General features: G+C 45.2%; 1 protein-coding gene across 4 annotated transcripts in view; it reads left to right on the forward strand.

The window, feature by feature from the left end:
• Positions 1–27,591, forward strand: part of SETBP1 (SET binding protein 1) — a 357,781-nt gene that overhangs the window by 316,796 nt on the left and 13,394 nt on the right. For all 4 annotated transcript variants that reach the window (XM_053295525.1, XM_053295524.1, XM_053295526.1 and 1 more), the window contains exon 4: positions 21,714–21,887. In XM_053295525.1, the coding sequence (XP_053151500.1) occupies positions 21,714–21,887 (174 nt within the window). The remainder of the gene's footprint in view (positions 1–21,713; positions 21,888–27,591) is intronic.

Genomic DNA, 27,591 nt, shown 5'->3' on the forward strand with positions numbered 1-27,591 from the left:
CCAGCGTGCGTCAATCTTTGTGCAAAATCCAGGTTTCCTTAGACCTTGATTCAGATTTCAAGTCTGTAAGTATCCTTGCAAATGACAGCCCATCTACTGAATCTGCAAGAACGTTTCCATTTCTGAAAATCTGTTCTGTTCACCTGTCCTCAGCTGGTACCACCATTCTGCAGAACTGGGCTCTGTGGCATCTTTGCCTGCCATTTGGCTGTGGCATCTTCTCCCATTTGACTTAGGGTTGGTTGGTTGGTTTATTTCCCCTGGTGGGATTGTTGTTGTTGATTTTTTTTGTGGGGGTTTTTTAGTTTCCTAGGTTCCTTGCCTGATTAAAACTTGTAGGATACAGTACAATAACTTCCATAGGGGAGCATCTGCAGCACATGTGTGCAACGCCAATCTTAGCAGAGCTTAAAGCCAAACAAAGGCATTGCAGTTGGGAACCACCACTCCACAAGGCAGTGTGACGACTCCTGAAAGCTGAAAACACAAAATGCTATTTTCTCTCAGGCCATCATCTGCCATGGTGCTGAGCATTCTTTCGGCTAACACTGTGGCCGGATAGAGTTGCAGACCCTCCCCCACTTGCAGAAGGACCCTCCACCACCTCACCAGTTCAAGGCTACCAGTTACGTTTCTCCACTTTCTTAGTAATAATACGAAATATTGTCTGCAGGAAAAAGGGGGAAAGAATAAGCTATTCCTCTCTTTTCCACCAATCCCCCCCCCCTCCCAGAACCCACACTATCTTTGAGAAAGCAATCTGCTTTTGCAAGGCAGGCTATAATTGAATCCCAGCTGAACGCAGCTCCTATTGGGGAGAGGTGCCAACGTTACAGACAGCATCTGAGGAGGGACGGAGAGAGCTGCAAAGCAGAACCAGCCAAACGAAGGAATATTAATAATGTGCAGTGGGGGGAGGAAGGGGTGGGTGGGAGCAATAGCCAAATAGAATATCTGAAGCCATAGGAATAATGGCACTCTTGCAGAAAATGGTGACTCCCTTTGCCAACACCATCCAAAATAAAACAAGCTTTGAGACCGGCCAAGAAAATATACGTCCATTAAGCAATGGCTGGGCCCATGGCCTGGGTCATATGCTGGTTTTAAGAATCAGTCCTGTCTTTCGGCTGTTGTGTTATAACCACATTTTCCCATCGCGCGCTAGCGCTCTCTCTCTCTCTCTGGGATATGATTCACACATTTCCAGATTTATTTGAGCAGAACGCAATAAATATGCTGCCTCAATTTTAACTGCTGGAAAGCAGCCAGCAGTTTTAATGAATCTGCCCTGCGCTATTTGAAGTGGTCTTCGCTTGCACTCTCTCTGTAAATCTCTGGGCACTGTTGCATTATACACACTCACACCATCTCCCCTCGCCAACCCACCTCCAATTCCCTCTGGGATGTTATGAGTCACACACAATTGCAAGGGGGTATTTTCAAGATTCAGTGCTGTTTAAAATTAACAAAATCCTTTGTTTTTCAAGCCACGTAAGGATTCCTTATTTCTTACGGACAAATTCATGGAGGACAGGTCTGTCAATGGCTACTAGTCTAGTGGCTATAGCCCACCTCCAGCCTCAGCGGCAAGATGGCTCTAAATACTAGTTGCAGGGGAGCAACAGCAGGAGAGAGGGCATGCCTTCATCTCTTGCCTGTGGGCTTCCCAGAGGCATCTGTGTAAAACAGGATGCAGGACTAGAGAGGCCTTGGGCTGCAGGGCCATTGCACCCGTGGCTTCACGTTATGTCTGAACCCAGCTAATATGTAGTTTGGCCCTGAGATAGGAGTAGAATGGAATAGGTCTGTCCAGCCACAGATTAAGCCAATGGGAAGGAGACAGAATTGTTTCATTAAACAGTTTGGCCCTCTGTGCTTGATTTTTGCCACTTAAACAGCAGCCACCAGAGGGGACAATTAGGATCGTGACCATGGGTGAGGGAGGAGGCCCTTTCTCCAGGGGGAAATAAGAGCTGCAAGAGGAGGGTGAGCCAACTCACAGTGAGAGTGAAAGATTAAAGCCCCTTTCCTTGTTCTACAGTCCCAGTCCAGAGCACCATCATTGTCTCCCACATACACACTTACAGCTGCTATTTAAGCTATGAAAACCAAACACACAGAGGACGGCTTCATACAACTGCCCCCAAGTCAGCACTCCTGGTCAGTGTGCCATTTGAAGCTCCCCAAGTCCGGTTCCTGCACTAGGTTACCAAGATTCTCCTGACGCCCACCCTACCGAAACCAACATTTGAAGTTGGGCAGAAGAAGTCGTGAGAATCTCGGTAAGGTGGCACAGGAACCAGATGTGGGCAGCTTCAGATGACATGCCTGCCATGTCAACTCTAGCTTCCAACTTACCAACTTCCAGGCAGTCATGTGGAGCTGCCCCCAGCCAAACTAGGAGCCCTTTCTCATGAGCAGTGAGAAAGGGCACAAGGGCTAGCGGGGAGGAAATCTTAAAAAGCTTACCTCCCTGCAGATGATCCAGGGCTTCCTCTTGGGCCCCAACTAGTGCACGGTGCATTATGGGAATCCCCCCTCCCCAGAGCTGGCCAAGATCCCTGCGGTCTGCCAGCTGTGGCTGCAAGCAGCCATGTCTGGCAGACGATGATTGCAGAAATAGGGGTTAGGAGAGCACTCGCTCGCCTAACCTCATTTTAGAGCGTGGCTGCCTAGGCGGGTTTGCTGTCGGGATCGAGTCTGGTATTGCCTCTGCATGTGAATAGCTTCTATTGGCCCTTGGAAGTGCTTAACTTTGGCAATGTCGTGTCTTGTCTTTGCATACTGACTTGTGCTCAGATTTCACCCATTATACAGTACTATTATTCATTTTGTTTCAAATCAAATCAAATAATTAAATAAATAAAGGCCCAACTAGATATTTGAGGCAACTACTTGTTAAAACATGGTAGGAGGGTATGTTTTATATCAAAACAAAATGCACAGACAAGGGAGTAAAAACCTGGCCCATCCTCAGTTTTCCCAAGGCCTATCTAGTCCTGCATCCTTATTTACATCTGTTGGTAACCTCCTGACTTGACTTTTGTAATGCACTCTACGTGGGGTTGCCTTTGTACATAGTCCGGAAACTTCAGTTGGTTCAGAATGAGGCAGCCAGGTTGGTCTCTGGGTCAACTCAGAGAGACCACGTTACTTCTTTGCTGATGGAGCTACACTGGCTGCCAATAGGTTTCCAGACAAAGTACAAAGTGCAAGTTATAACTTACAAAGCCCTAAAGGGTTTAGGCGCTGGGTATCTAAGATAGTGGACCGGGTCTCACAATTAGTGAGACCCAGTTTTGTCTGGTGAGTGGGAAGAGCGGGCTAAGCCCGCTCACAAGCGGGCAGGGAGCCATGGGCGGACAAATCGGCCGCCCACACGATGGGCGGCACCGAGACAGAGCCAGCAGGGGGTGGGGGGAGCGGGGGCCGCATGGCCCCCACAAGCCCCAGTATGCCCTGCGCGAGTGTGCAGGGCATACTGGGGAGACCCCCGAGCCCGGAGGCAGCTTTTCGCCTCCCGGCCGGGGGTCTACACATGAGTAGGCGTGGCGCGAAGCCGCACCGCGGCTACTCACGAGCCTAAAAAGCAGGTTTGCTGGAGCGCTGGCTCTGCAAACATGCTTTTTAGTAGGGGTTCTCGAGGGGGTTACCCGCTCAAGAACCACCAGGCTCGGCTGCGAGCCCGGTGGTTCTTACGACCAACAAAAATCGGGCTAGGCTCTTCTAGCCCGGTTTTTGTTGGTCATGCGAATCGCCCCAGTGTCTTCACTAAGAGCCCCTCTGCCCATTGAGGTCATCTGAGGACGTCCATCTCCAGTTACTGCCAACTCGTTTGGTGGCTACACAGAGACGGGCCTTCTCGGCCGCTGCCTCGAGATTGTGGAATGTGCTCCCTGCTGAGATATGAGCCTCTCCATCTCTGGCAATTTTCAAAAAAACACCTGAAAACCCATCTTTTCGCCCAAGCTTTCTCCGCTTCCTACAATTTTTAGGTTTTAATCTCTGGTTTATTTTTAAATTGTTACATTGTTTTAAGTTTTTTATATATGTTTTTAGCTTGTTTTATGCTATTGTTAATGACCCAGAGATGAAAGTTTGGGGCGGTGTACAAATTAGATAGATAGATAGATAGATAGATAGATAGATAGATAGATAGATAGATAGATAGATAGATAATGCTGGGTTGCTTTAAGTAGTTTTTCCCCTGTCCAGTTCACTTCCGGTATTGAAGGCAAGCTTAGTGGGGAATGTTTAAAGGCAGCAGAGCATGGAGAGAAGAGGCAGGGTAGGACTGGGGTTCATTCCACTCTCCCACATGCTCCTTTTGGTATAAAAAGCAGACCCACTTTCCCCTTCTTTATTGGTGAATGGGGCTAGCATGTATTTAACAAACATACAAGTGTCCCACACCTCAAGCTTGGCTCTATTAAGATTTGTTTTGAAGGTACTGGGGTAGCAAAGGGGAATGACAGGACGGGAAGGGTGCTAAGATGTTTCCAAAGTTTTCTTCATAAATCACAAGGGCTAAAAACTTTATCCTTTTGAAAAAAACCATATCCTTGGGATATCAACTTCAGTGCTGGAGATTGGATTCAATGCATTTATGGCAGCTACATGGATACACAATGCACTGCTTACTGACTTTGGGGATCTGGGGAGGGGGCCCCTGAACCAACCAGGTGAAAGCTCTGACATCTGGCGAGTCTGATTAACTGACGTGAAAAATGTCCACACCTACATGCACACACATTGTTCTCAGCAGTAGGCACTGCTGAGGCAGCATGGCGTAAGTGGTACCTGCTGCGCGCACGCTTGCAATATACTACGGATAATTTTGCAAGCTGAGGACTATATTTCCCCCCTTTAGGACGATGATGAAGAAAGCAAACAAAAGACAGGAAATTAAAATTTATGCAAACACCAGGGTTCCCAGAGCAACGATAACAGAGCTGTATTGTACACATAGATGAAGGCATAAAAGTTAATGCCATGTGCAGCAATTGCAAGCAGTAGTCTGAGGTGGGGGTAGGCAGGGAGGGGGAGAGGGCACCAGGGGCTTGCTTATATTTACTCGGGGACCAATAACATTGAATGGAAAGTGGGGGGGGTTAATACTTTGAAAATCCCAGTCATAACATTGCATTAATGTTGTGACCAGAGGACGATGGGGAGCAGGAGTTTTGTTTGTGTGTGTGTATATTTGTGCCGGTGGAGGTGTTTGCATTTCATGAGGCACAAATGATACCATTTCATATTATAGCTGCTGTGAACTACCAAAGGTAAAGTGTGCCATCGAGTCAGTATCGACTCCTGGTGACCACAGAGACATGTGGTTTTCTTGGTAGAATACAGGAGGGGTTTACAATTGCCATCTCCCACACAGTATGAGATGATGCCCTTCAGCACCTTCCTGTATCGCTGCTGCCCAATATAGGTGTTTCCCATAGTATGAGAAACATACAAGTGGGGATTCGAACTGGCGATCTCTGGCTTGCTAGTCAAGTCATTTCTCCACTGCACCAAGCCAGAGATTGCTGGTTTGAATCCCTGCTGATATGTTTCCCAGACTAGGGGGAACATCTATATCGGGCAGCAGCAACACAGGATGATGCTGAAAGGCATCGTCTCACACTGCGTGGGAGGAGGCAATGGTCAACCCCTCCTGTATTCTACCAAAGACAACCACAGGGCTCTGTGGTTGCCAGGAGTCGACACCGACTCAACGACACACTTTACCTTTAAACCACCCAAGTGGCCCAATTTGGCTTTGAAGGGTTTGAAACAGCCTCATGGGGACCACTATATTTTATTACTGTCATTACTGTTATTTTTGGTATCATATCAGAAAAGAATAGATGGCTGCAAGGAAAAGCAAAGAGTCCTCTTTTTTTTCTTCAAAATATATTAAATTTCCAGAGTTTGCTGCAACAGTCATCTACACAGACAGCAGCAAAACAACTCTGACCAGCAGGGGCGTGGCCAGGTGTATTGGTCTATGAAAGGTCTATCATTGGCTCCTCGTTCTGAAGGCTTTAAGTTATCTCCATGATCAGAGGCAGAATGCTTCCGAATACCCGTTGCAGAGGAGCAGCTGCAGGAGAGGGGGCCGCCTTAATCTCCTGGTTGTGTGGCCTCCCAAGGCATCTGGTGGGCTACTGTGTGAAACAGGGATTGGCCTAGATAGGCCTTAACCCTGATCCAGCAAGGCGGTTCTTAAGTTCTTAAGGTTGGAGAACTTGTGCAAAATTTGGTTGTCTCCCCTCACCCACCCCCAATATGCCAAGCAGTGGCAACATCTAGTGCCTGTTCTCAGGACGCGAGTGCTTACAGCGGCCACAATCCACCCTAATTTGCAGTAGCTGCTTCCCGCGGTCAAGTCAATGCAGCCTGATGACGTCTCTGAGCCAGTGTTGGCTCTGGTGAGGCAGAGCTCACCAAATGCAGCTTGATGACGTCACGGAGCCAGTGGTGGTTTGATGAGCCAGATCTGCCCCAATCTCACCAAGAATAGACCTGCTTGAAAGGAGCTGCCTGTTCCCTTGCGTGTGAAGCCTCTTTGCCTCACTGAACTACCACAGCTGTGCTGGCTCAGTGATGTCATCAGGCCGCCTCGGCTCCAGGTGGCCAGGAGCACTGGCGTCCCAAAGATAAGCATTGTGAAAGACCCTCTCCAGCCCTTGCAAAGAGGGTGCAAGAACCCCCACCTTAATAGGACATGGGGAATAGCAGGCAGCCCCCAGACACTCGGAGCTCCCCGACATTCACACACACACACCCCTGTCTCAATGCAGGCACATCCCTTCGTTCCTGACCTGCTGGCCATCATTAGAATCTCGCTGATTTTGACATTATTATTCAGATTCCAGGTTCACGTTTCCCTCCCTCCCTGGGGGTTAAGAATATCTCCCCCAAAGTGTCTCATGGGGCGTTGCCAGCAGGATTTGCTACTGCTGTTTCCAATACCACTGTCACTTTGAATTAAGGGGTGAAGCCTGGCAACTCACTAAAGCAACGGAAGGCTTTTGATTTCCCCTTCTTCTTATCAGTCATTAACATATTGTGCGGGGAAACGCCAGTGGCTGCAGCAGCACCGATGGCCCTCTGCACATGCAAACACCGTTGATGGTGCTGCATTTCTGGGTAGCACACCGCCCCATCGTAAAGTCGCACAAGTGCAGTTTTATAACATGGCTGGGCTGTATGCACATGCAGAGGGGTGCCAGCCGGCCTCCTGCAGCTGTCGGTGTCCTCCTGTGCAGTATAACAGCCAGTATTAATTAGTTATTCATTCATTCAATTTATTTAGTTAATTCTGGATTTCTGCTGAAAAGATGTATATATTTTCCTCAAAGTGGACGGTATATACAAAGCAAAAGGTATGAGGAAATGGTTCCCGGTCTCCTGAGTGTTCACAATCTAAAAAAGCAGCACAAGGTAGACACCAGGAACAGCCACTAGAAGGACAGTCTCCTGGGCTCATTAGGCACAGTTGCTGCCCTCTCTGCTAAATCTAAGAGAGTTCTTTTAAAAGGTGCTCCTTACCTAGTTAGGACGGCCACCAGCTTAGACAGCTTTAAAAAGGGATTGCACAGACTCATGGAAGATAAGCCGGCTACTAGTCATGATGGCTGTAGACTGCCTCCAGGGTCTCTCTCTCTCTGAATCCCAGCTGCTTGGGCAGAGCAGTGGGAGAGGGCTGTTTGCCCTCTTTTTGTCTTTTTGTTTGGTCCCACTTTTTGGCTTCCTGGAGGCATCTGTGGGAAGTAGTGTGCAGGCCTAGATAGCTCTCGAGTCAAATCCAGCAAGGCTCTTGGCTTCCCCAGGAGGCAACACCATGGTGGGCTGTGTAACCCCCCCCCCCACAAACACACATACACACACCGTCGGCCCCCGCTGTTGGCTTGTGTGGGGGCCAGTGCTAGCTGTTCCGTGCCGCCCGCTGCCTTCTCCCTTCTCTCACCACCACTGCCTACATTATGCTCCCCACTATTTCGGAGCAAGTGGGGGAATGCCATGCCTTAGACATCCTCTCCCATGCCATATCCCAGCCCCTCCCTTGCAGCTGCAAGAGCCTTCCAGGAACTCCCAGCAGGCACTTAGAAACACCAGCAAGGAGATGGCAGGCATGCCACACACTCCCATAATGGGGACGGCAGCAAGAGGGAGCAGCAGATCCTGGGGGCATGGCGGCTCGTGTCCCCAGCACTCGTGGGAACACCAGTGGCTACACCCCTGGGCAACGCCACTGGCTGTGTGCTTAGTTTTGGGTCTGTACAGTGCATTTATCAATACACAAGAGTTGAAACATTTGACCCATCGTTTACTGTTCCTCCCATTAACTTACATGTATTTAGTACCCAAAGTTGTTCACGGGAGTGACAAAAATCTCTGCCCTGAGGGCTTGCAGCTATTTACTCCAGTTAATCCAATCTGTAGTCTTTACTTGTGATAATACAATTTCCCCCTCAGATGTGCAAGAACCAGTCTCAAGTTAACATATTTTCTTAATAGGAGAGCAGGAATTTTTTTTAAAACAAAACCCTATTACTCTAGAGTATTAATGGAAAGATAAAGACTCCCCGTATATATTATTTCCCCTCTCTGCATAGATAAGGCAAGCATACATTTTAGTGATAAATCAGTGTTAAGCCTTGAGTTGATTTGGATAATACAACAAAGCTAACACAGCTTTTGAAAAATGCTTGGCATGCAATCCTGAGCATGTTTACTCAGAAGTAGGTCCAGCTGAATTCAATGGGCCAACTTCCTCGCAGTGTGCTTGCAAAAGGACGTTGCACGATCAAAAGGCTGCTGCACTACCTGGCTGCATCAAGTCTGGAGCAAGTTCCGGACTAGTGTTGCATGGGTGCAAACATGTTTGCACTTACACAACAGGTGTGCAACCTGTGGCATTCCTCATATAATAGGAACATAGGAAGCTGCTTTCTACCAAGTCTGACCATTGGTCCATCTAGATTCTAACTCATTATCTATGCAGACTGGCAGCAGCTTCTCCAAGGTTGCAGGCAGGAGTCTCTCTCAACCCTATCTTGGAGATGCCAGGGAGGGAACTTGGAACCTTCTGCTCTTCCCAGAGCAGCCCCATCCCCTGAGGAGAATATCTTACAGTGCTCACACATGTAGTCACACCCATTCAAATGTAAACCATGGTGGACCCTGCTTAGCAAAGGGGACTATTCATACTTGCTACTATAAAACCAGCTCTCCTCCCAAGAATTCAAGGGAGCTTTTGTGCAAGAGGAAAGTAAAGTGTGCCATTGAGTCAGTGTCGACTCCTGGCGACCACAGAGACGTGGTTTTCTTTGGTAGCATACAGGAGGGGTTTACCATTGCCTCCTCCCACAGAGTATGAGATGATGCCTTTCAGCATCTTCCTATATCGCTGCTGCCTGATATAGGTGTTTCCCATAGTCTGGGAAACCTACCAGCGGGGATTCAAACCAGCAACCTTCTGCTTGTTAGTCAAGCATTTACCGCTATTTAACATAGGCTTGTGATCTTCTAGCACTGGCGCTGCTTTGTTGCACAAGCACACCATTAGGATGTTGGCCCATTGAATTCAGCTGTGCTTACTTCTGAGTAAGGATTGCACAACCAGCTCATTTGCACAACCAGCATTTTTTCTAGAGCTTTGTTAATTTTGTTATATTATTTGAATCAATCCAAAGCTTGATCACTTAACCTTAGTCCTTTCTCCGGTAACAAATGATAGGCGGTTATAAGGCTCCTGGAGAGGTCCCAAACCAGCTTCGGTGCCTTGCTTCCTTCCTTCCTGAGCCCCGAGTCGTCTGCTATTATTTATTTTATTTCATGTTCAATTTATATACTGCCTTTCATAAAAAAAACATATCCCAAGGTGGATTGTTTTCTGAGCAAATCTAGCAGGCTGAGCCATATGCTTTAAGGGCTACAGTACCAGCCTGCCTGAGTACTTCACCCCACAAAGCATTCTGGGTACTGGCGGAGGGTAAGTTTGCCACTGTTTAAAGTGACATTTCCCCTCCCTCACCGTCCCCTACAACTCATACTTCCTCTTTAAATCAGTTTTATAACATCATTTTGTGAGCTTGGGGCGTCTGGATGTGGGAAAGGTAAGGACCACTGTTTTGGAGGATCATTGTTAGCTGGTTTCACCCAGCCAATAGCCAAGTAGGGGAAGAACACTAGGAGAGACAAATGTAAGTCCCACACCCACACCAGGAGGTCCATTGGCCCAGCCAGAGAAGAAGGAAAAAAACCCTAACCTGGGGGCTGACCTGTAGCTATCGTGCTCCAGCACATGGGTCTTCAGGCAGTGGCACATGGCAAAGGAATTTTGCTGAAACTGAGCAGGTGTGTGCTTGGCCAGTGTCTGGATGGGGGACTGCCTGCAAACCTTCGGGATGCCACCTTGAGTTCCAGCAAGGATGGAAAGCGGGATATAAATGTCATAAATAGTTAGCCCTTTTTTCCCCTGCTTCCGGTCCCATGCCTACATAAGGGCTTTTGGTTTTGTGAATAAAGGGAAAGTGGTGTGGGAATGGGAATGGTTATCCTTGATTCTGTTGGGTTATGTGCAGGGGTCTACAAATGCAGGTTTAGCTTACTAGCCAGCTATTGTTTGTGCTTGCCACCAACTCCCTCTCTTCCCCCAAATCCTTTCTGGCACACAGGCAGAGGCCTTAGGAGAGAAGCGGGTCTTCTGTCATTTATCTTGGGATAGGGAGTTGGTAAGAAATGGGGATCCCTCTCCTCCTCCTCAGAAAGGATTTCTGCCATTTCTTACCTTCTCAAAAATGGCAGTTGAAATGAGACAACTGGGGAGAAGTTCTGTATAGTGCTGGGTGTCCGGCTGGGAGCACCCGCCACTGGGGAGCTGTCAAGTGGATTTGTGGATGCCTAGTTATGTGAGTCTAGTGGTGTTATCGGTGTCGGAATAAGTTGTTTGCTCGTACCCATGTTCTAGAGGACTACTGGGTGACGAAACTCCTGTGACTGGATCATGTTGCTGAACCATCGTGGCAATGAAATTAATACTCCATTTTCTGATAAAGCAATGCAATTATTTTGTCAGAGTGTCTCTTGAAAATCTTAAAAGGAATGGGTGGGGGGACTACTCAGATCAGATTTTCTTGAAGTCAGCTGAGGGACCCAATGAAGTAGAAAGGAACGGCAAGATGTATTTAACCTCATTAGTTTCGGCCAGGCTGACTCTGCATAATCTATCAGTGTACAGATGCATTAGAGGAACCCAACTATTTCCACATCTCATTTGCATAATGGATGGGATGTGAAACGAGTCCTAAGGAAAGAGAAGCCCCCTAAAGGGACGGAAGTTTATCATAATGTGTAAGCGTTCTTTTAGATTGTTGCATTACATTTCCGCTAACAAGGTGACAAATTAATTGTCTGTATTACTGCACCAACCCAGAGCAAAAATAAAAATTGGGCTGGTGTGATTTCAGGAGAAGAAAGCAGCAATGCACAGGAGGTTCCAGGAGGAGGCGGGGGAGAGGAGTACTTCTAATCTTCCAGCAGCCATATGCCAACAGACCAGCTTCTTTGCTGCTCCTTTAAGAAGCTGTCCTCCGTCCTAATCTGATATTGGGCTTCAGCTTTATTAGTGAGGCGAGTAAATCGACTCTATCAGACAAGCCTCAGGACATCCAGGAATTGATCATTCTGCAGGAATAACCGCTTGGTGTTTATTAGCTTGGGAGTTCATCACTATCACTTTTCTTCATCCAGTTCTTAAGAGGCTTCTCTCAGAGCTATCACTGCAGCATTAGCTCTTCTGGGTGTACTAGGAGAGATAAAGATTGGAAGATCTGGCTAATGATGGCTCCCACATACACACACTCTCTGTGTGTGCAGAATTTAGAGCAGGGATAACTGATACTTTCATCACTGAGGGACACATATAAACAAGGGAGCTGTGGCTAATCTCTATGTGATTAACATGATTTGCATATTATTTCATGATGCTTTTCAGCTGCCAAACGACTGTTGGTGGACTCTTTGCTCTTACTCTACGTTATTCTTATTCCTAAATGTCTACCCTCAAAGGCAGCACTTAACCTAATCCTTGGGAAACAAAACTTGCTATGCGGCCTTAGAAATCAGGGCTGACATCCTGACTAATGCTGCACTTGCATAGCTGAGCTAAATCACCGGGATTTCTGGAATTGATACTATTAGGCAGAAGGTCCCTGGAGAACATATGAGGCATGTCATAGGTTGTGAAGCTTCTTGTGCAAACACAGACCTGTTTGTGCTCGTGCAACACAAATCAGGATCAGGAATACAACTAGCTAGTGCAATGGTCTTGCACTAGTGCAGTGTCCTTACACGAGTGCAGTGTTAGTCAGAATATTGACTCCTGGGAATAATTCAATAGATTTAGGATTCTTTTCACTCATCATCTTGTTACCTCTTTGCTGTTGTTGCCATCACAAAACTTGGGGTTTAAAATGTAAACCAGTTATCTGGACTGTAACAAGAGTCCACGGAAACATGAAACGTTCAGTCACTGAGGAGGCACCATCTGGAGCTCTCTAGGATGATAATTCCCACTCAAGAGTTGTTTGTGAATGGCACAAAAAGGGGAAGGGTGATCACTTCTCACCCCTCCTCTGGATTCTTCATAGCTCATGTTTCAGTAATACCTGAATCATTACCCAGAAATATTTACCCAGATTTTTCATTTAATCTGGGAAAAAAGCCACACAAGATGATCAATGGTGATCAATGATTAGGACTCCCACGATTTTTTAATGTCTACTTGCAAGCAGGTGTGAGGGCTCTGATGTTGATTATTGCTGCCCTGCCAGGGGAGAGGGAGACAGTACCAATTTCCTGATCTAATTCTTCTCCATCAAAGCTGCCGCTGGCTTGCATGTCCAGCATACTGCTGCAGGGCATAATAACAAAATAAAATAATGGCAATAATGACAATGCGGGCACAACAAAGATTTTTATTTACTCCATGGAGCGAATCGCAACTTTAGGAGGAAGGCGGTGAGATCAGGAAAATGGAAAGTGTTGAACATCCAGGTGTTTGATGCCATATCCTGGTCAGAACTGAAGCCCCCTGAATAGCGTTGCCAGCTTTCCAGGATTAGCGTCCAGAATCTCTTGGAACCTATATCAGTCTCCAGGTGATAATTGAGAGCAATCCTGGAGATATGAATTGTTTGTTATAGTTTCAGTCAGATTTGGCAAGCTACCCCTGTAACTGTTTCCAAGCATACACACACATGCATGCACCCCAATCATGAATCTCCTGCATAGTCTCAGTTGTGACCCTAACAAGTGAACAAATAAAGAGGGGGGGGATTGTTATGGTGGATGTTAACGGTGACTTGGACCCTACTCCTATCCCTTTCCAATTCAAGGTTTAACACTTATTATTATTTTTATTATTTTTAATTTACACAGTCATACAGGTGTTATTAACTGGTTTGTTTTATCCAGACATCAAGTCCTTCCCAAGGACCTGGGATGGCTGAATTTTATTGTCAGTTGTTATAGATATCGTCGCAGAATATAGGCTGTTCCCAGTAAAGCTGCTTTTTGTAATTGGCTGATGGTGATTTCTGTGACCCCTATGGTGTTGAGGTGCTCTTCAAGGTCCTTTGGAACTGCACCCAGGGTGCCAATGACCACTGGGATTATTTTGGTCTTTTTCTGCCACAGCCTATCAATTTCAATTTGTAGATCTTTGTATTTGGTTATTTTTTCTTTTTCTTTTTCTTCTATTCTGCTATTCCCTGGTATTGCTATGTCGATTATTTTGACTTGTTTTTCTTTCTTCTCGACTACAGTGATATCTGGTGTATTGTGTAGCAGATGTTTGTCTGTTTGTAGTCGGAAGTCCCATAATATTTTTGCATCTTCATTTTCGACAACTTTTTCAATTTTATGGTCCCACCAATTTTTGGCCACAGGTAGCTTGTATTTTTTGCAGATGTTCCAGTGTATCATCCCTGCTACCTTGTCATGCCTTTGTTTGTAGTCAGTCTGTGTGATCATTTTACAACAGCTGATTAGGTGGTCCATGGTTTCATCTGCTTCTTTACAAAGGTGGCAGTTGCTGTTTTTTGTTGATTTTTCTACTTTTGCTCTTATTGCATTTGTTCTTAATGCCTGTTCTTGTGCAGCCAGTATTAAACCCTCTGTTTCTTTCTTCAAGTTGCCATTCTTAAGCCATTGCCAGGTCTTGGTGATGTCTGATTTTCCACCTATGTTGTGCAAATATTGACTATGCAGTGGCTTATTTTTCCATTTTTCTGCTTGGTTCTTGACTTGTTCTTTCTTGTAGGCCTGCTTTGTTTCATTGGTGTTGAATAGTTTCGTTTCTCATTATTAACCCTTTGAAGTGCATCTTCTTCACTGTCCTTGATATTTTCTTCAAGGCCTCTTTTCTCCTCCTCTACCTTTTGATGGACTTGCAGCTTTCCTCTTCCACCTGATCTGCGAGGGAGGTATAGCCTATCTACATCACTGCAGGGGTGCAGAGCATTATTATTATTATTATTATTATTATTATTATTATTATTATTGTTATTGTTATTGTTATTGTTATTATTAAATAAATGAAACATCTGTATTCTGTTTTTCCCTCTCTTTTCTATCAGAGACCCGTACAATGTGTTGCAAAACTTGCCATCTATAATAATTTAGAATGAATCATGATTTGTGAGAGGCACAACAACAGGCCAAAGTGTTTACTTCAGTGTGCAGAGGGAGGGTAATGAATTGGCTGTTCCCCATACAGTCATGCACACATCCCACCAAAGCATGGACTCATGGATTGTCCCGTAGCTCATTGGTAGAGCATCTGCTTTGCATGCAGAAGGTCCCAGGTTCAATCCCTGTAATCTCCGAATAGGGCTAGTAAACTCCGCCACCTGAAACCTTACCCACTGCCAGTCGGTGTGGACAGTACTGAGCTAGATGCCTGACTTGGTAGAAGGAAGCTATGAAGGCCCAATCCAGACTATAGCGCTAAGTACCAGCCTGAAAAGCCTCGATGCCACAGATTGAAATGCCTTGATTGCTCTTTTTAGGATGCAGCCATAAATGTGGAGGCACGGGACCAATGGTCTGAATTGGTATAGGGCAGCTTCCTATGTTCCTATGGGTCCACAGCCCCAATCCTGTGTTACAACTTTAGAGCTTATACCAGTCTGAAAACCGTTGATGCCATGGATAGCCTTCCTTGCTCTTTCTAGGATGCAGCTCTAACTGCAAAGGCACAGGACCAAAAGGATTGTTCTTGCTGTATTTTCAAAGTGTCGCTATTTTAAAATGATGTTGCATGTCAGCTGTAGCAGAGTGAGCATTCCTTTAAAAAGAATAATTACTTCTCTCAGCTGTAGTTATCAAACAGTAATTCCATTTTCTCTTTTGGGTTATGAAGCAAGGCATCGCTCTCAATAATCCACTTAAAATCAGCCTTATTCTATCTTTTCTTTTCTTTCTTTTTTCTTTTTAAGAGATTTCCTGGATATCATTCTTCTTCTGAATCTTTATTCAAGATAGTAATCAAAATGCAAATAATCTGACCCAGTTAATGTTTTGAGGTGCATTATGTTGCAAATGCACTGCGTAACTAAATTAAAAAGTGAGAGAGCGCAAAGGAGTTTCGCACTGGAGGCGAGCAATGCATAGCCTGATAAGAATAACGTAGCAAATCCTTAGAATTGGGGAGAACCAAATGTAGGGGTTTCTCCAAGGAAAATTTTCCAAGGGGACTGAACTAATGGAATGTCTTGCATGCTTGTTAATGACTTCTGTAGCAAGATTTTAGAATTTGCAACCACTTTATATATTCTGGTATCTTAAGCAATATGATGTAAGATATACAGCTGTGATGGGGAGCATATAGATTGCATCTTTCTTCTATATTATTATTATTATTATTATTATTATTATTATTATTATTATTATTTCTTGTTTACACAGTCAGATAGGTGTTATTGGCTGCTTTGTTTTATCCAGACATCGAGTCCTTCCCAAGGACATGGGGTGGCTGAATTTTATCATCAATACTGTTAGTTATTATAGAAATCGTCGCAAAATATAGGCTGTTCTCAGTAAAGTTGCTTTTTGTAATTGGCTGATAGTGATTTCTGTGGCCCCTATGGTGTTGAGGTGCTCTTCAAGTTGTTTTGGAATTGCACCTAGGGCGCCAATTACCACTGGGATTATTTTGGTCTTTTTCTGCCACAGCCTTTCAATTTCAATTTGTACATCTTTGTATATTGTGATTTTTTCTATTTCTTTTTCTTCTATTCTGCTATCCCCTGTTATTGCTGTGTCGATTATTTTGACTTGTTTTTCTTTCTTCTCGACTACAGTTATATCTGGTGTATTGTGTGGCAGATGTTTGTCTGTTTGTAGTTGGAAGTCCCATAATATTTTTGCATCTTCATTTTCGACAACTTTTTCAATTTTATGGTCCCTCCAATTTTTGGCCACAGGTAGCTTGTATTTTTTGCAGATATTCCAGTGTATCATCCCTGCTACCTTGTCATGCCTTTGTTTGTAGTCAGTCTGTGCGATCTTTTTACAACAGCTGATTAGGTGGCCCACTGTTTCATCTGCTTCTTTACAAAGGCGGCACTTGCTGTTTGTTGTTGACTTTTCTACTTTTGCTCTTATTGCATTTGTTCTTAGTGCCTGTTCTTGTGCAGCCAGTATTATTATTATTATTATTATTATTATTATTATTATTATTATTATTAATTCGATTTCTATACCGCCCTTCCAAAAATGGCTCAGGGCGGTTTACACAGAGAATTAATAAATGATTTATTTAGCCTGGTAAATAATGCGGCACTTCACACAACTTAGCCCGCTCTCCCCGCAGACGATCAAAGTGCAGCCCTGGGTGGCCGGATTGGCTGTCCACATGACTTCTGGCTCCATCATGGAGCCAGTGGGGGCTGTGGGGATCGGGTGCCACACGGAAGTCCCAGGAGGCCCCACGCAAGTGTACGGGACATCCTAGAGAGACCCCCGAGCCTGGGAGGTTGGCTGAAGCCTCTCGGACGGGGGTCCATCTGTGTGTTGCCACGTACCGTGGCAACACACGAGCAAAAGACCGAGGAAAAAACAAGCAAATAAATGAGAGGATCTACCCGGACGGGGGTCTTCCCGTATGTCGCCGCGTGCCAAAAGGAAAAAATGAGCAAAAACATGAGGTTAACGGAGTGCTCGCTCCGTTAACCTCATTTAAAGGGAAGGGGGATTAGCGAGCCTGGTGGTTCCCACGATCACTTGGAAGTGGGCTAAGCTCCCCTAGCCCACTTTCCAGTGATCGTGGGGATAGCCTCACTATCATTTCCCAGTAAGTCATGGATAAGAGGAAAGCACTTGATCATCATCCAAAAGCACTTCTTTGAGTTCATCTGCACCACTCTTCTACACACCCTCCCATTGCTACTTTTAAGTTCTATTTGGAGTGCATGTTAGAAGGGCCGTTCAAACAGATTAGGGTGATTCAAGGAATATCTCAATCACATGGAACAACACAGATGGGCAAAGTATGATCCAAACCAGCCCTAAACTTTCAGCAGCATCTACTGGCTAAGGAAAAGCCTGGAGAGTGCTATTTTAATAATTTTTATATTTTACCTGCTTGACTGTTTTTTTAAAAAATAAGTTTTTTAATCTACTGCTATCTGGGCTGAACATGGGTTACATTTCCAAATGAGACTGACATGAATTTGAAAGAAAAGTGAATTTGCAAAACACAACGCCAGTGGCCCTGTGGAGAGCTAATGATGAGCCCAAGGGAAGAGTGGACCATGCCTTTCTTTGAAGTCATTTGTAACTGCTCCCCAGAAGGATGCTGACCCTCAACAATTTGTGTGACCTTGCTAATACTGGATAGGTGGCAGCTGAGCAGAAATGCACCTCCAAACTTCTTCAGAGGAAACTGAATAAAAATATTGAAAATATTGACTCGCCCTGAAGGCAGTAAGCAGCACTTTGGTCTTTGACCTTTGAAGCAGCCTAGGGGAGTCAATAAAACCTGGCTGTTAGATGCTGGGGCCTGCCAGTGATTTTGAGTTGGGAGTAGTTTAACCTTGAACCAAGATCCAAGTAACCACGGCAACAGGAAGTAGGCCTCTCCATCCAAGGAGCAGAGATCCATAAATCAAGAGTCCCTAATGCAAACACTGTGTGCAGGTAGAGATTTTGAGAGGATAAGTGGTTTGTGAGGGATTACCTTTGAAAAATGGATGACTGCCCCTAGATATGGGGAAGCACAGTTTCACAGAGGCCTGGGTTAAGGGTGGGGGAGTTGAGGGTTAGGAGGTGGGGTGGGATTTTTTTTGGTTTTGTTTTATCAATAGAGGTCAAGAGGTTACAGCTGCTAGTTTTCATAGAGCTTTTTGTACAGGATCTTCAGCTTAATTATCAACAGATGTTGAATCCAGGAGGTGGTTAGCATTGCAATGCTCTAAATATACAAGCTCTTTCCCCTCCTCACACATGCACACATAAACATATGTACACACGCTAAAATTGTTTCCATCTCTGAAATATTGGCATGACTCATTTAACAGTATCTGACACCATCGCATGTGGCTCATGCATTCTGCATTGTTATCTGAAATCTGTGTAGGGAAGCGGCTTTTCTAAGATCTCCAGCGGTGGGGTTTGGGGCTCTGCATAGCAAAATCATGCTGCAGTGCAGTGCGTAGAATCAGAACACCATATTAGCCCTCCCAATGGCCTCTGTGCATGTGTGGAAGCCAACTGAGCAGCGAGTGCAGTGCAGCCTGCCAGGTTGGCTGCCTCTGTCCCATAGAGCATTTGGGGTATGGGTTGCAGATACGTTTGCCGCTCTTTAAAACGGTGTTTTCCCAGCCTCACTGCCCCACTCAACGGCTGCTACTCCTTTAGTAATAAGGAAATTACTAAAATAATATGAATTGGGGAATTATACCTATTACGATCATCTGAGGCGGTCCGGTTGCAGTTGCCACCGGCTTAATTGGTGGCGACTTGAAACCTGGCCTTTTCCAGAGTTGCCTCGGGTCTCTGGAACATGCTTCTGAATGAATTAGTGTTTCCCCTTCTCTGAATGTTTTGAAGAAGGACCTGGAAGCATACCTGTTTAGTCAGGCTTTTAGTTTATACTAGCCTAACCCGCACAGAGCATCTGCGCGCTAGTACTTGCTCGCTCCCCTCACCCCCTGCCACTGCTCCCCTCACCTCAGAGATCTCTCCACCCTCACCTGAGCACACTCCTGCTCCTCCCTCCTCCATCCGTTTGCTTCAATCCCCCTCACCCCTCTTGGTCGTGGCTGCAGTGTTGCTGGCGCATATTGGCCAAGCTGTAGCCCCCTATCCCCAGAGACCTCCTCCCCGAGCCCCACTCCTGCTCCTCTCCATAGGAGCAGCAGCGGTTGACCGGGCCCTTTCTCGCTGCCGCCACCGCCATGGCCGCTTGTTCCCCTCAGGCCGCTGACAGGCCCAGGCGTGTCCCTTGTCTACCTGCCTCCCTCCACCAGTGTGCTTGGCAGCCCCAAACAGCAGCAGTGGTTGACTGAGCCCTTCCTTGCTGCCACCGCCATGGCCACTTGTTCCCCTCAGGCTGCTGACAGGCTCAGGCCCGTCCCTCACCCTTCCTTCTTTCTCTCTTTTCCTTCCTTCTTTTTCTCTCTTTCTCTCTCCTTTACTCATTCTTCCCTGTCTCTCTTCCCCTCCCTTCTTTTTTTCTTCTCTCTCTCTCTCTCTCTCTCTCTCCCCTCCCCTTCCTCAGTTAACAGATCTTGTCCATCTTGTTTCCCCATCTAATTCACACAATGGCAGCCTCCTTCTCCTGAAGGGGCTCTTTCCTCCCTCACAGCCCCTCTCTTCACAGACCCATGCCCACTATCCTTTCATTAACAGTTGCATTCCAACTGACCTTCACCATCACAGGCTCCTCCTCCCTATCTGCAAATGGAATCCCCAAGGCCCAATCACCATAGTGCTTCTACTCTCACAAGCTCCTCTCTGTCTGCATATGGTGCTTCTGCTCGTGAACTCTTGCAAGAGCTGCCACGCACGGGATTAGCCATGGGTACGCCTTAGAGAATTATTTATAGAGATTTTTAAAGCTTCGGGCTTTAGCGGTTTGATCTGCATTTTTAAATTGCTTTGTGTCAATGTTTTAATGGTTTTTAGACTGTACACTGCCCAAGGAATTTTTTGTATGTGGTGGTACATAAATGTAATAAATAAATAAATAAAATCCTGGTTTTGTACAAATCCTATTAGGACGATTCTCAGGGCTGAACTGGGGAGGCCATGAGACTTCCATAATGAAAAGTCTTGACACCTTTTTCATTTCCAAAAAGCAATTGCAGGGGACAGTTTGCTGTGACACAGAGGTAGAGGCCCAACCTTTCTCGCTCTTTGCAGTGATTCTGGCTCAGATTTCACCCCTACTACCACCACATGTAGCTATTGGCCATGGAGGGGAAAACCTATAAGCACAAACTATAATCTGCGGAAGATTTCCCCTCCGCAGCTAAATAGAAGCTTGGGCAAGGGGTATTTAAATTGGGAGACTTTGGGGCATCAAAGGATTAACGTTCTTTCTCCTCCCCTTCAATGTAGAAAGGGTGGGATATAAATTTGGGGGGGGGATTATGACAGTGGTTCTGCATCTGCTTTGAATGCAGAAAACCCCAGTTTCAATCCCTGGCAGCATCTCCAGGTAGAGCTAGGAAAGACTCCTGTTTGTAACCTTGTAGAGACACTGCCAGTCAGTGTCAACAGTACTGAGCTAAATGGGCCAATGGCATGACTTGGTAAAAGGCGGCTTCCTATGTTCCTAGTAATGGAAGTGTTTGCGGGTGGAGAGCCAATGTTGTGATAGGAAGCATGAATTGCCCCCTTTGCTAACCAGGGTTTGCTTTGGTTTGCATTTGGATGGGTGACCACATGTGAGCACTGTCTGCTGTAAGATATTCCCCTGAGGGGATGGGTCCTAGCTCAGTGGTAGAGCACCTGCATGCTGCCAGGTTCAATCCCGGTCATCTCCTGGTAGGGCTGGGAGAGACTCTTGCCTGTAACCTTGGAGATCCACTGCCAGTCTGTGTAGACAATGCTGAGCTAAATGGAGCAATGGTCTGACATGGTATAAGGCAACTTTCTGTGTTTCGAGGAGGAGGAGGAGGAGGATAGTACAAATAGTAGAGGAGAATGATGGTTCACTCCCCATGCAGAGGGAGTGTTGATCAAGCAGTCCCAGAGTAACCATCAGTTGTATCCCTGGCATAGTGGGAAGGGGTAATGTTGTTTAGAGGATTTTGCTGAATAGTGGGTGGTTGAACCATAATGATCCTCCTGTCTGTTCCAGTATTTGTGATTGTGTGATAGATACATGCGTGCAGGGAGACGCATGGAAAAAAGAAACCAAATAGAGATGTAATTATAATCTTTCTTCATATTGTTTTAAAAATAGACTTGCGAGGCAATAATGTGTTGGCTGGGGATCAATGTTTATGTTACATCCTAAGGCAAAATGACTGAAACCCAATAAAAAAAAATCATAATCCTTGCTAGTTTAAAACTGCATTATTAGAAGCACATTTAAAAGCTGGGGATGCTGGGATGCTGCCTTCCCTTTGACACACAGCAAGCCATTGGCCATATATTCCCAAGGGTTAATAATTGCTATTCTTTCTCTCTTCATCCTGCAGGAATTACCAGTTCCCACCTAAAAGCAGACCAGTCTTCTTTTCATAATAAAAATGAAGGTTCCTTATCTGCAGTGATGACCCGCCGGAAACCAGCAGCTCTTGAAAGTGTTTCCATGACCTCGACTCCGGTATTATCTCTCTTACCTTCATCAACAGCAGCAGCATCTGAAGCAGGTAACTGTGTTCTAAGTATGAATATTTATATTCAACAAAAGTTCCCAAAGCGGTGGTGTGTGTGTATTTTTATATATATATAGATTAAATTTTTATATATATAAATTATAAATTAATATATATATGGCTCCCTGTCCCTAAAGGGCTCACAATTTTTTAAATAAGCAGAAGGCAGACACCAGCAACAGCCACTGGAGGGATGCTGTGCGATGGATGGATAAGGCCAGTTGCTCTCCCCCTGCTCAGAAAAGAGAATCACGACTTTGAAAAGGTGCCACTTTGCTCAGTTAGCAGGGGTTGTGTTCTGTAAGACAGAGGTTCCCAACAATGGCTGCTTTACATCTCGGGTGTTTTTAGACTATAACTCCTATCATCCATATCTGGGGGTTGTTATAGTCTAAAAAGCACCTGGGGGGGCCAAGGTAGAACTCCTGCAATAAAAGATTCTAAAGTTGCCATGAAACATCAAGCCACCCTATCAGAAGCATCTACCTCATGTTCCCCATCAGATGGGGAAGGCATCCATGTACTGTCTTGACCTCATCCAAGGGAGAATGCATCAGGATTCTGTGATGCAGTCATTCTTCCACCTGACAGGCATGGGGGATTCCCAAAGCATCAACATTGTCCAGAAACCATCTGGGTAAAGCGAAAGATGGGAATGTTGAGAGTCAATATGAACTGAGCTCTACCACAATTGTAGTGGCTGCTCATTGTTCCGGCAGCTGACCGAGAAGCAAGTTACCTCCAGTTTTAAGCCAAGAACAAAATTGTGCTTCAGCTGCCAAAACTTTGAGAAGACCTAAGCTGGTTATACCAAAGAAGTAATAACTCACTGAGTGCAGTGGGGGGTTCCTAAGCATTTTGCTAAAACAATCCATGAGATGTTATGATAACTGCTAGTAGTACTATTAGTATTTGTATGGTGTTTTTGCACATTCATAACTCCTTACGCACATGATCTTGTTGCAATCCTTACAGCAACCCTGCATGGTAAGTGGCCGACATGTTGAGCAGCGAATGAAATGCGGGCAGTTCTGAGTTGCCCATGCTGCAACAAACAGCTAAAGAAAATGCCAATGCTCTTGCACAAATCCTTAAATTTCTGTGATCACACTTCTGTGATGCTACCGACATAAGTGGTGTCACAAAAGTGCAGTCACACAAGTTTTAAGTATTTGCACAGTGTGCATTTGTGCAAAAGCACCACATTTTCTTTAGGCGCTTACAGCGGTCCAGACAGTTGAGGACCCACTCACATTTCACTGCGCAACCTGTCAGCCAGTTAAGTATTATTATCCCCATACTGAAGCTGTGGCGTTTCTAAATCCACCCAGCGAGTTTGTGGCAGAGGCTAGTTTCAAAGCAGAGATGTCCTGATTCGTAGCTCTGCCTCTTGGCCACTGGGCTGCACCAGCTTTCTACTTCTGATTAGGGGTGTGCACGAACCATGGTTTGAGCACTGGTTCGGTGCCCTAGGGAGTTGAGAGGGGAGCAGGAGCTTTAAGAAAGAGGAGAGCAGGTTCTGCTCTCCACTACTTCATTTAGCTTCCTGTTGGGGTGGCGCTTGGCCCAAGTACCCCTTCATGGTGTCTGTGCATGCATGGGTTCCATTTACATGGTCAGCAACACCACCAAAGGTCACCAAAAAGGCACCTTTGCAATTTTCAGCCCCGATCTCAGCACAGGAGCAGCAGGCCAAGGTACGGGGATTATACCCCCACCAACACCAACACCACCTGGCAACCTCAGTAAAAGACGTGGGTAGAGGAACAAGGCTACCCAGATGTGAACGGGGTGGGCCAGAGACAGTTCTGTGGATGCTCACAATTGGAAATACACCTCATTAATCACTGGTCCAACACCCACAGTTTTACATATCCGCAGCCAGATAATGGACACCTGACCTCGTTATATGTTGGGGGAGGAATGGGGGGAAGGGTTAAACCCGCATATCCATGGGTCGGGACCATTTTGGTGCCATTTTAACTCGTGGGCAACTCAAGAGCATGGTAAGGCACTTTATTCGGCCCATTTACTGGTTTGGGGGGAGATTGGGGGCAATTTTGAGAAGTCCAGGAATTTATTGCCCTGATTCCCATAGCTCTAATGATCCATTATCCATGGATTCGCTGTTTGCGCCCCACCCCACCCCTGGAACAAACCCCCCACAAATAACAAGGTTCTTCTGACTTTACTGTCTCCAACCTTCCTGCTCCTGATTGTGACCTAATGTGACATAAAACTCCCAAGATACTTTTCGTTTTCAAAACGCAGCCATGAGGGAGAAGTTAGATTGGAACCATGTTGCTTCCTCAAGTGAAAAAATCCCTTTCCCAAAAAGCTGCTTTTAGCTGCAGAGGGGAATACTTATAGACATCATTTTTGTGTTGTTGTTTGTTGTTTGGCTGAAGCATGGGAGGAAAATGTTAGGTGGCCCTCTGCTACTTCATGGTCCGTATCTAGAGGTTCTCACACCTAAGACACTTGAGACCCAGATGATGTTGCCCTTTGCCCATTGTGTGTGGGGATGATGAGAGTTGTCTGACAACATCTGGGGACTCAGGTTTGAGAACCACTGCCATAATCCAGCCTCCCCTCCCCTCCCCTCGCCCGAGATTGAAGTCATGGGAGTCAACATTTCTTGTTTTCCCCTCAGGCAAGCAACTATCATTCCAGGTGAGGAGGCTGGATTCTGTGAGAACTTTGGTGCTTGCCTGTGTACATATCTCATCTGTGAGATAGGGTGTGGCTTGATGCATGTCCAATGTAAGTCTGAAGTTGGAGACTAGAGATGTGCAAATCAATTCAAATTGATTTGACCCGAATCTAGTCAATTTGGATGATTCAGGTTCAAGATGAATCTGCCCAGACACTCCTGGGCAAATTCGAGCTCGAAACGAATTATACCAGATTCACTTTGAATTAATTCAAGATTCAGGTCCCTCCCATTAATTTCCCCAGATTCCCAGCTTTCATATTTTTTTTTAAAAAAAGCTAAGCTTCAGCCCTTGTAGATGTGGAGTTATGGAGCAAAATGTGCATTCACTATTTTCCAAGTGTTTAGATTCTTTGGTGTATAATAACTTTTCCTCAAAATGAATCCCTATGAGGATTCATTGCACACCTTCATTTCTTCTGTTCATTTTGACTGTCATTGGACAGTGCCATGTGCCGACTACACCCCCGCCCGCCCCACCAACTGCAAGGCAGTGGGTACTCAGTTTATTTTTTAGAAGAAGAAGAAGAAGAAGATGATGATGATGATGATGATGATGATGATGATGATGATGATGATTTATTTTTATTTCTTGTTTACACAGTCAGACAGGTGTTATTGACTGATTTGTTTTATCCAGACATCGAGTCCTTCCCAAGGACCTGGGATGGCTGAATTTTATTGTCAGTTGTTATAGATATTGTCGCAGAATATAGGCTGTTCCCAGTAAAGCTGCTTTTTGTAATTGGCTGATGGTGATTTCTGTGGCCCCTATGGTGTTGAGGTGCTCTTCAAGGTCTTTTGGAATTGCACCCAGGGCGCCAATGACCACTGGGATTATTTGGGTCTTTTTCTGCCACAGCCTTTCAATTTCAATTTGTAGATCTTTGTATTTGGTGATTTTTTCTATTTCTTTGTCTTCTATTCTGCTATCCCCTGGTATTGCTATGTCGATTATTTTGACTTGTTTTTCTTTCTTTTTGACTACAGTTATATCTGGTGTATTGTGTGGCAGATGTTTGTCTGTTTGTAGTCGGAAGTCCCATAATATTTTTACATCTTCATTTTCTTCAACTTTTTCAGTTTTATGGTCCCACCAATTTTTGGCCACAGGTAGCTTGTATTTTTTGCAGATGTTCCAGTGTATCATCCCTGCTACCTTGTCATGCCTTTGTTTGTAGTCAGTCTGTGCGATCTTTTTACAACAGCTGATTAGGTGGTCCACTGTTTCATCTGCTTCTTTACAAAGGCGGCACTTGCTCTTTGTGGTTGACTTTTCGACTTTTGCTCTTATTGCATTTGTTCTTAGTGCCTGTTCTTGTGCAGCCAGTATTAAACCCTTTGTTTCTTTCTTCAAGTTGCCATTCTTAAGCCATTGCCAGGTCTTGGTGATGTCTGATTTTCCACTTATATTGTGCAAATATTGACCATGCAGGGGCTTATTTTTCCATTTTTCTGCTTGGTTCTTGACTTGCTCTTTCTTGTAGGCCTGCTTTGTTTCATTGGTGTTGAATAGTTTCGCATTATTGACCATTTGAAGTGCATCTTCTTCACTGTCCATCATGATGATGATGATGATTTTTACATTTATATCCCGCTCTTCCTCCAAGGAGCCCAGAGCGGTGTACTACATATTTGAGTTTCTTTCACAACAACACTGTGAAGTAGGTTAGGCTGAGAGAGAAGTGACTGGCCCAGAGTCACCCAGCTAGTTTCATGGCTGAATGGGGATTTGAACTCTGGTCTCTCCAGTCCTAGTCCAGCACTCTAACCACTACACCACGCTGGCTCTCATATTGAAGTGTTTAGATTCTTTGGTGTCCATAACTCAACTCCTTTGCTCCATAACTCCACTTCTACAAGGGCTAGATCTTAGATTTTTTTTTTTTTTTAAATTAAACCTGGAGATCCATGTTAGGGTTAGGAATAGAGCAACTTTGGATCCCCATTTTTTCATATGGTGGAAATATACAAAATCAGTAAAAACTAAAGACAGCCATTAAAAATCAATCAAGTGCCCCACTGCCTTCAAATATGGGTGGTAGATGGAACCCATGAGGACTTACCCACCACCCAAATATGGTGCCCCTAGGACCTTTAGAAGTGGGCTGAATCGAATTCAATCCAACTCGACTCAAATCTGATCAGATTCGAGTTTGCAATTTTGAGTTTGAATCAAATCTGGCTGAATTGACTTGACCTTGAATCAAATCTCAAAAAATCAATTTGTGCACATGTCTATTGGAGACAGAGATTCTAAGAGTGGAGGCAAGGGCATGGAAGCTGATGGTCAACTATTGAGTGAAGCTTAAATTGTGTCTTGTGGGTTTGGCCACTCTGGTGCTCACTGATAATTATAAATCGAGTTGGGAGATGGAAGTTAGGGAGAATTTTTTGTCCTATGGACTATCCCCAGTATCTGCGCAGAGACTAGAGGATGTAGAACACCAAATGGATCTTAGTATGATTTCTGACCTCAACCAAGAGTATTATGTAAATATCAGCTGTTCTCCAGCAAAATATCTATCATTACTTACCTTCCCCTAGTTACGTAAAGCATTCTTCAGAGCCAGATTTGATGTGCTCCCCTCAGCAGTACTTTTTGGCAGGTATAATAAAATGCCTGAAGCCAGTAGGATCTGTCCTTGTGGTGAAGGAATGCTTGAGACAATACAACATGTTCTTTTGTTCTACTCTTTCTATAACGACTCATTTGCCCGCTTGATTACACCCTTGTTACTGAATAGGCCAGCTAGGGACGGGTCTTACTGCACACGTTTTCTCCTCTCTGATGGGTGTGTAGATATTACCCCAGAGATAGCCAACTTTTGCTTGACAGCCATGAAAATCAGACAACAGAGGACTGCCGACGAGAAGTAATTTGATCTTGCTGCCATTATTATATTTAAATTGCTTTGTTGTACCTGTTGTATTATATTGTATATGGGGGCATATTTTGGCTTTTGACTTATGTGTATCTGATCA

Source organism: Hemicordylus capensis, chromosome 2 (genome assembly GCF_027244095.1).
Source record: "Hemicordylus capensis ecotype Gifberg chromosome 2, rHemCap1.1.pri, whole genome shotgun sequence".
Lineage (NCBI taxonomy): Eukaryota > Metazoa > Chordata > Lepidosauria > Squamata > Cordylidae > Hemicordylus > Hemicordylus capensis.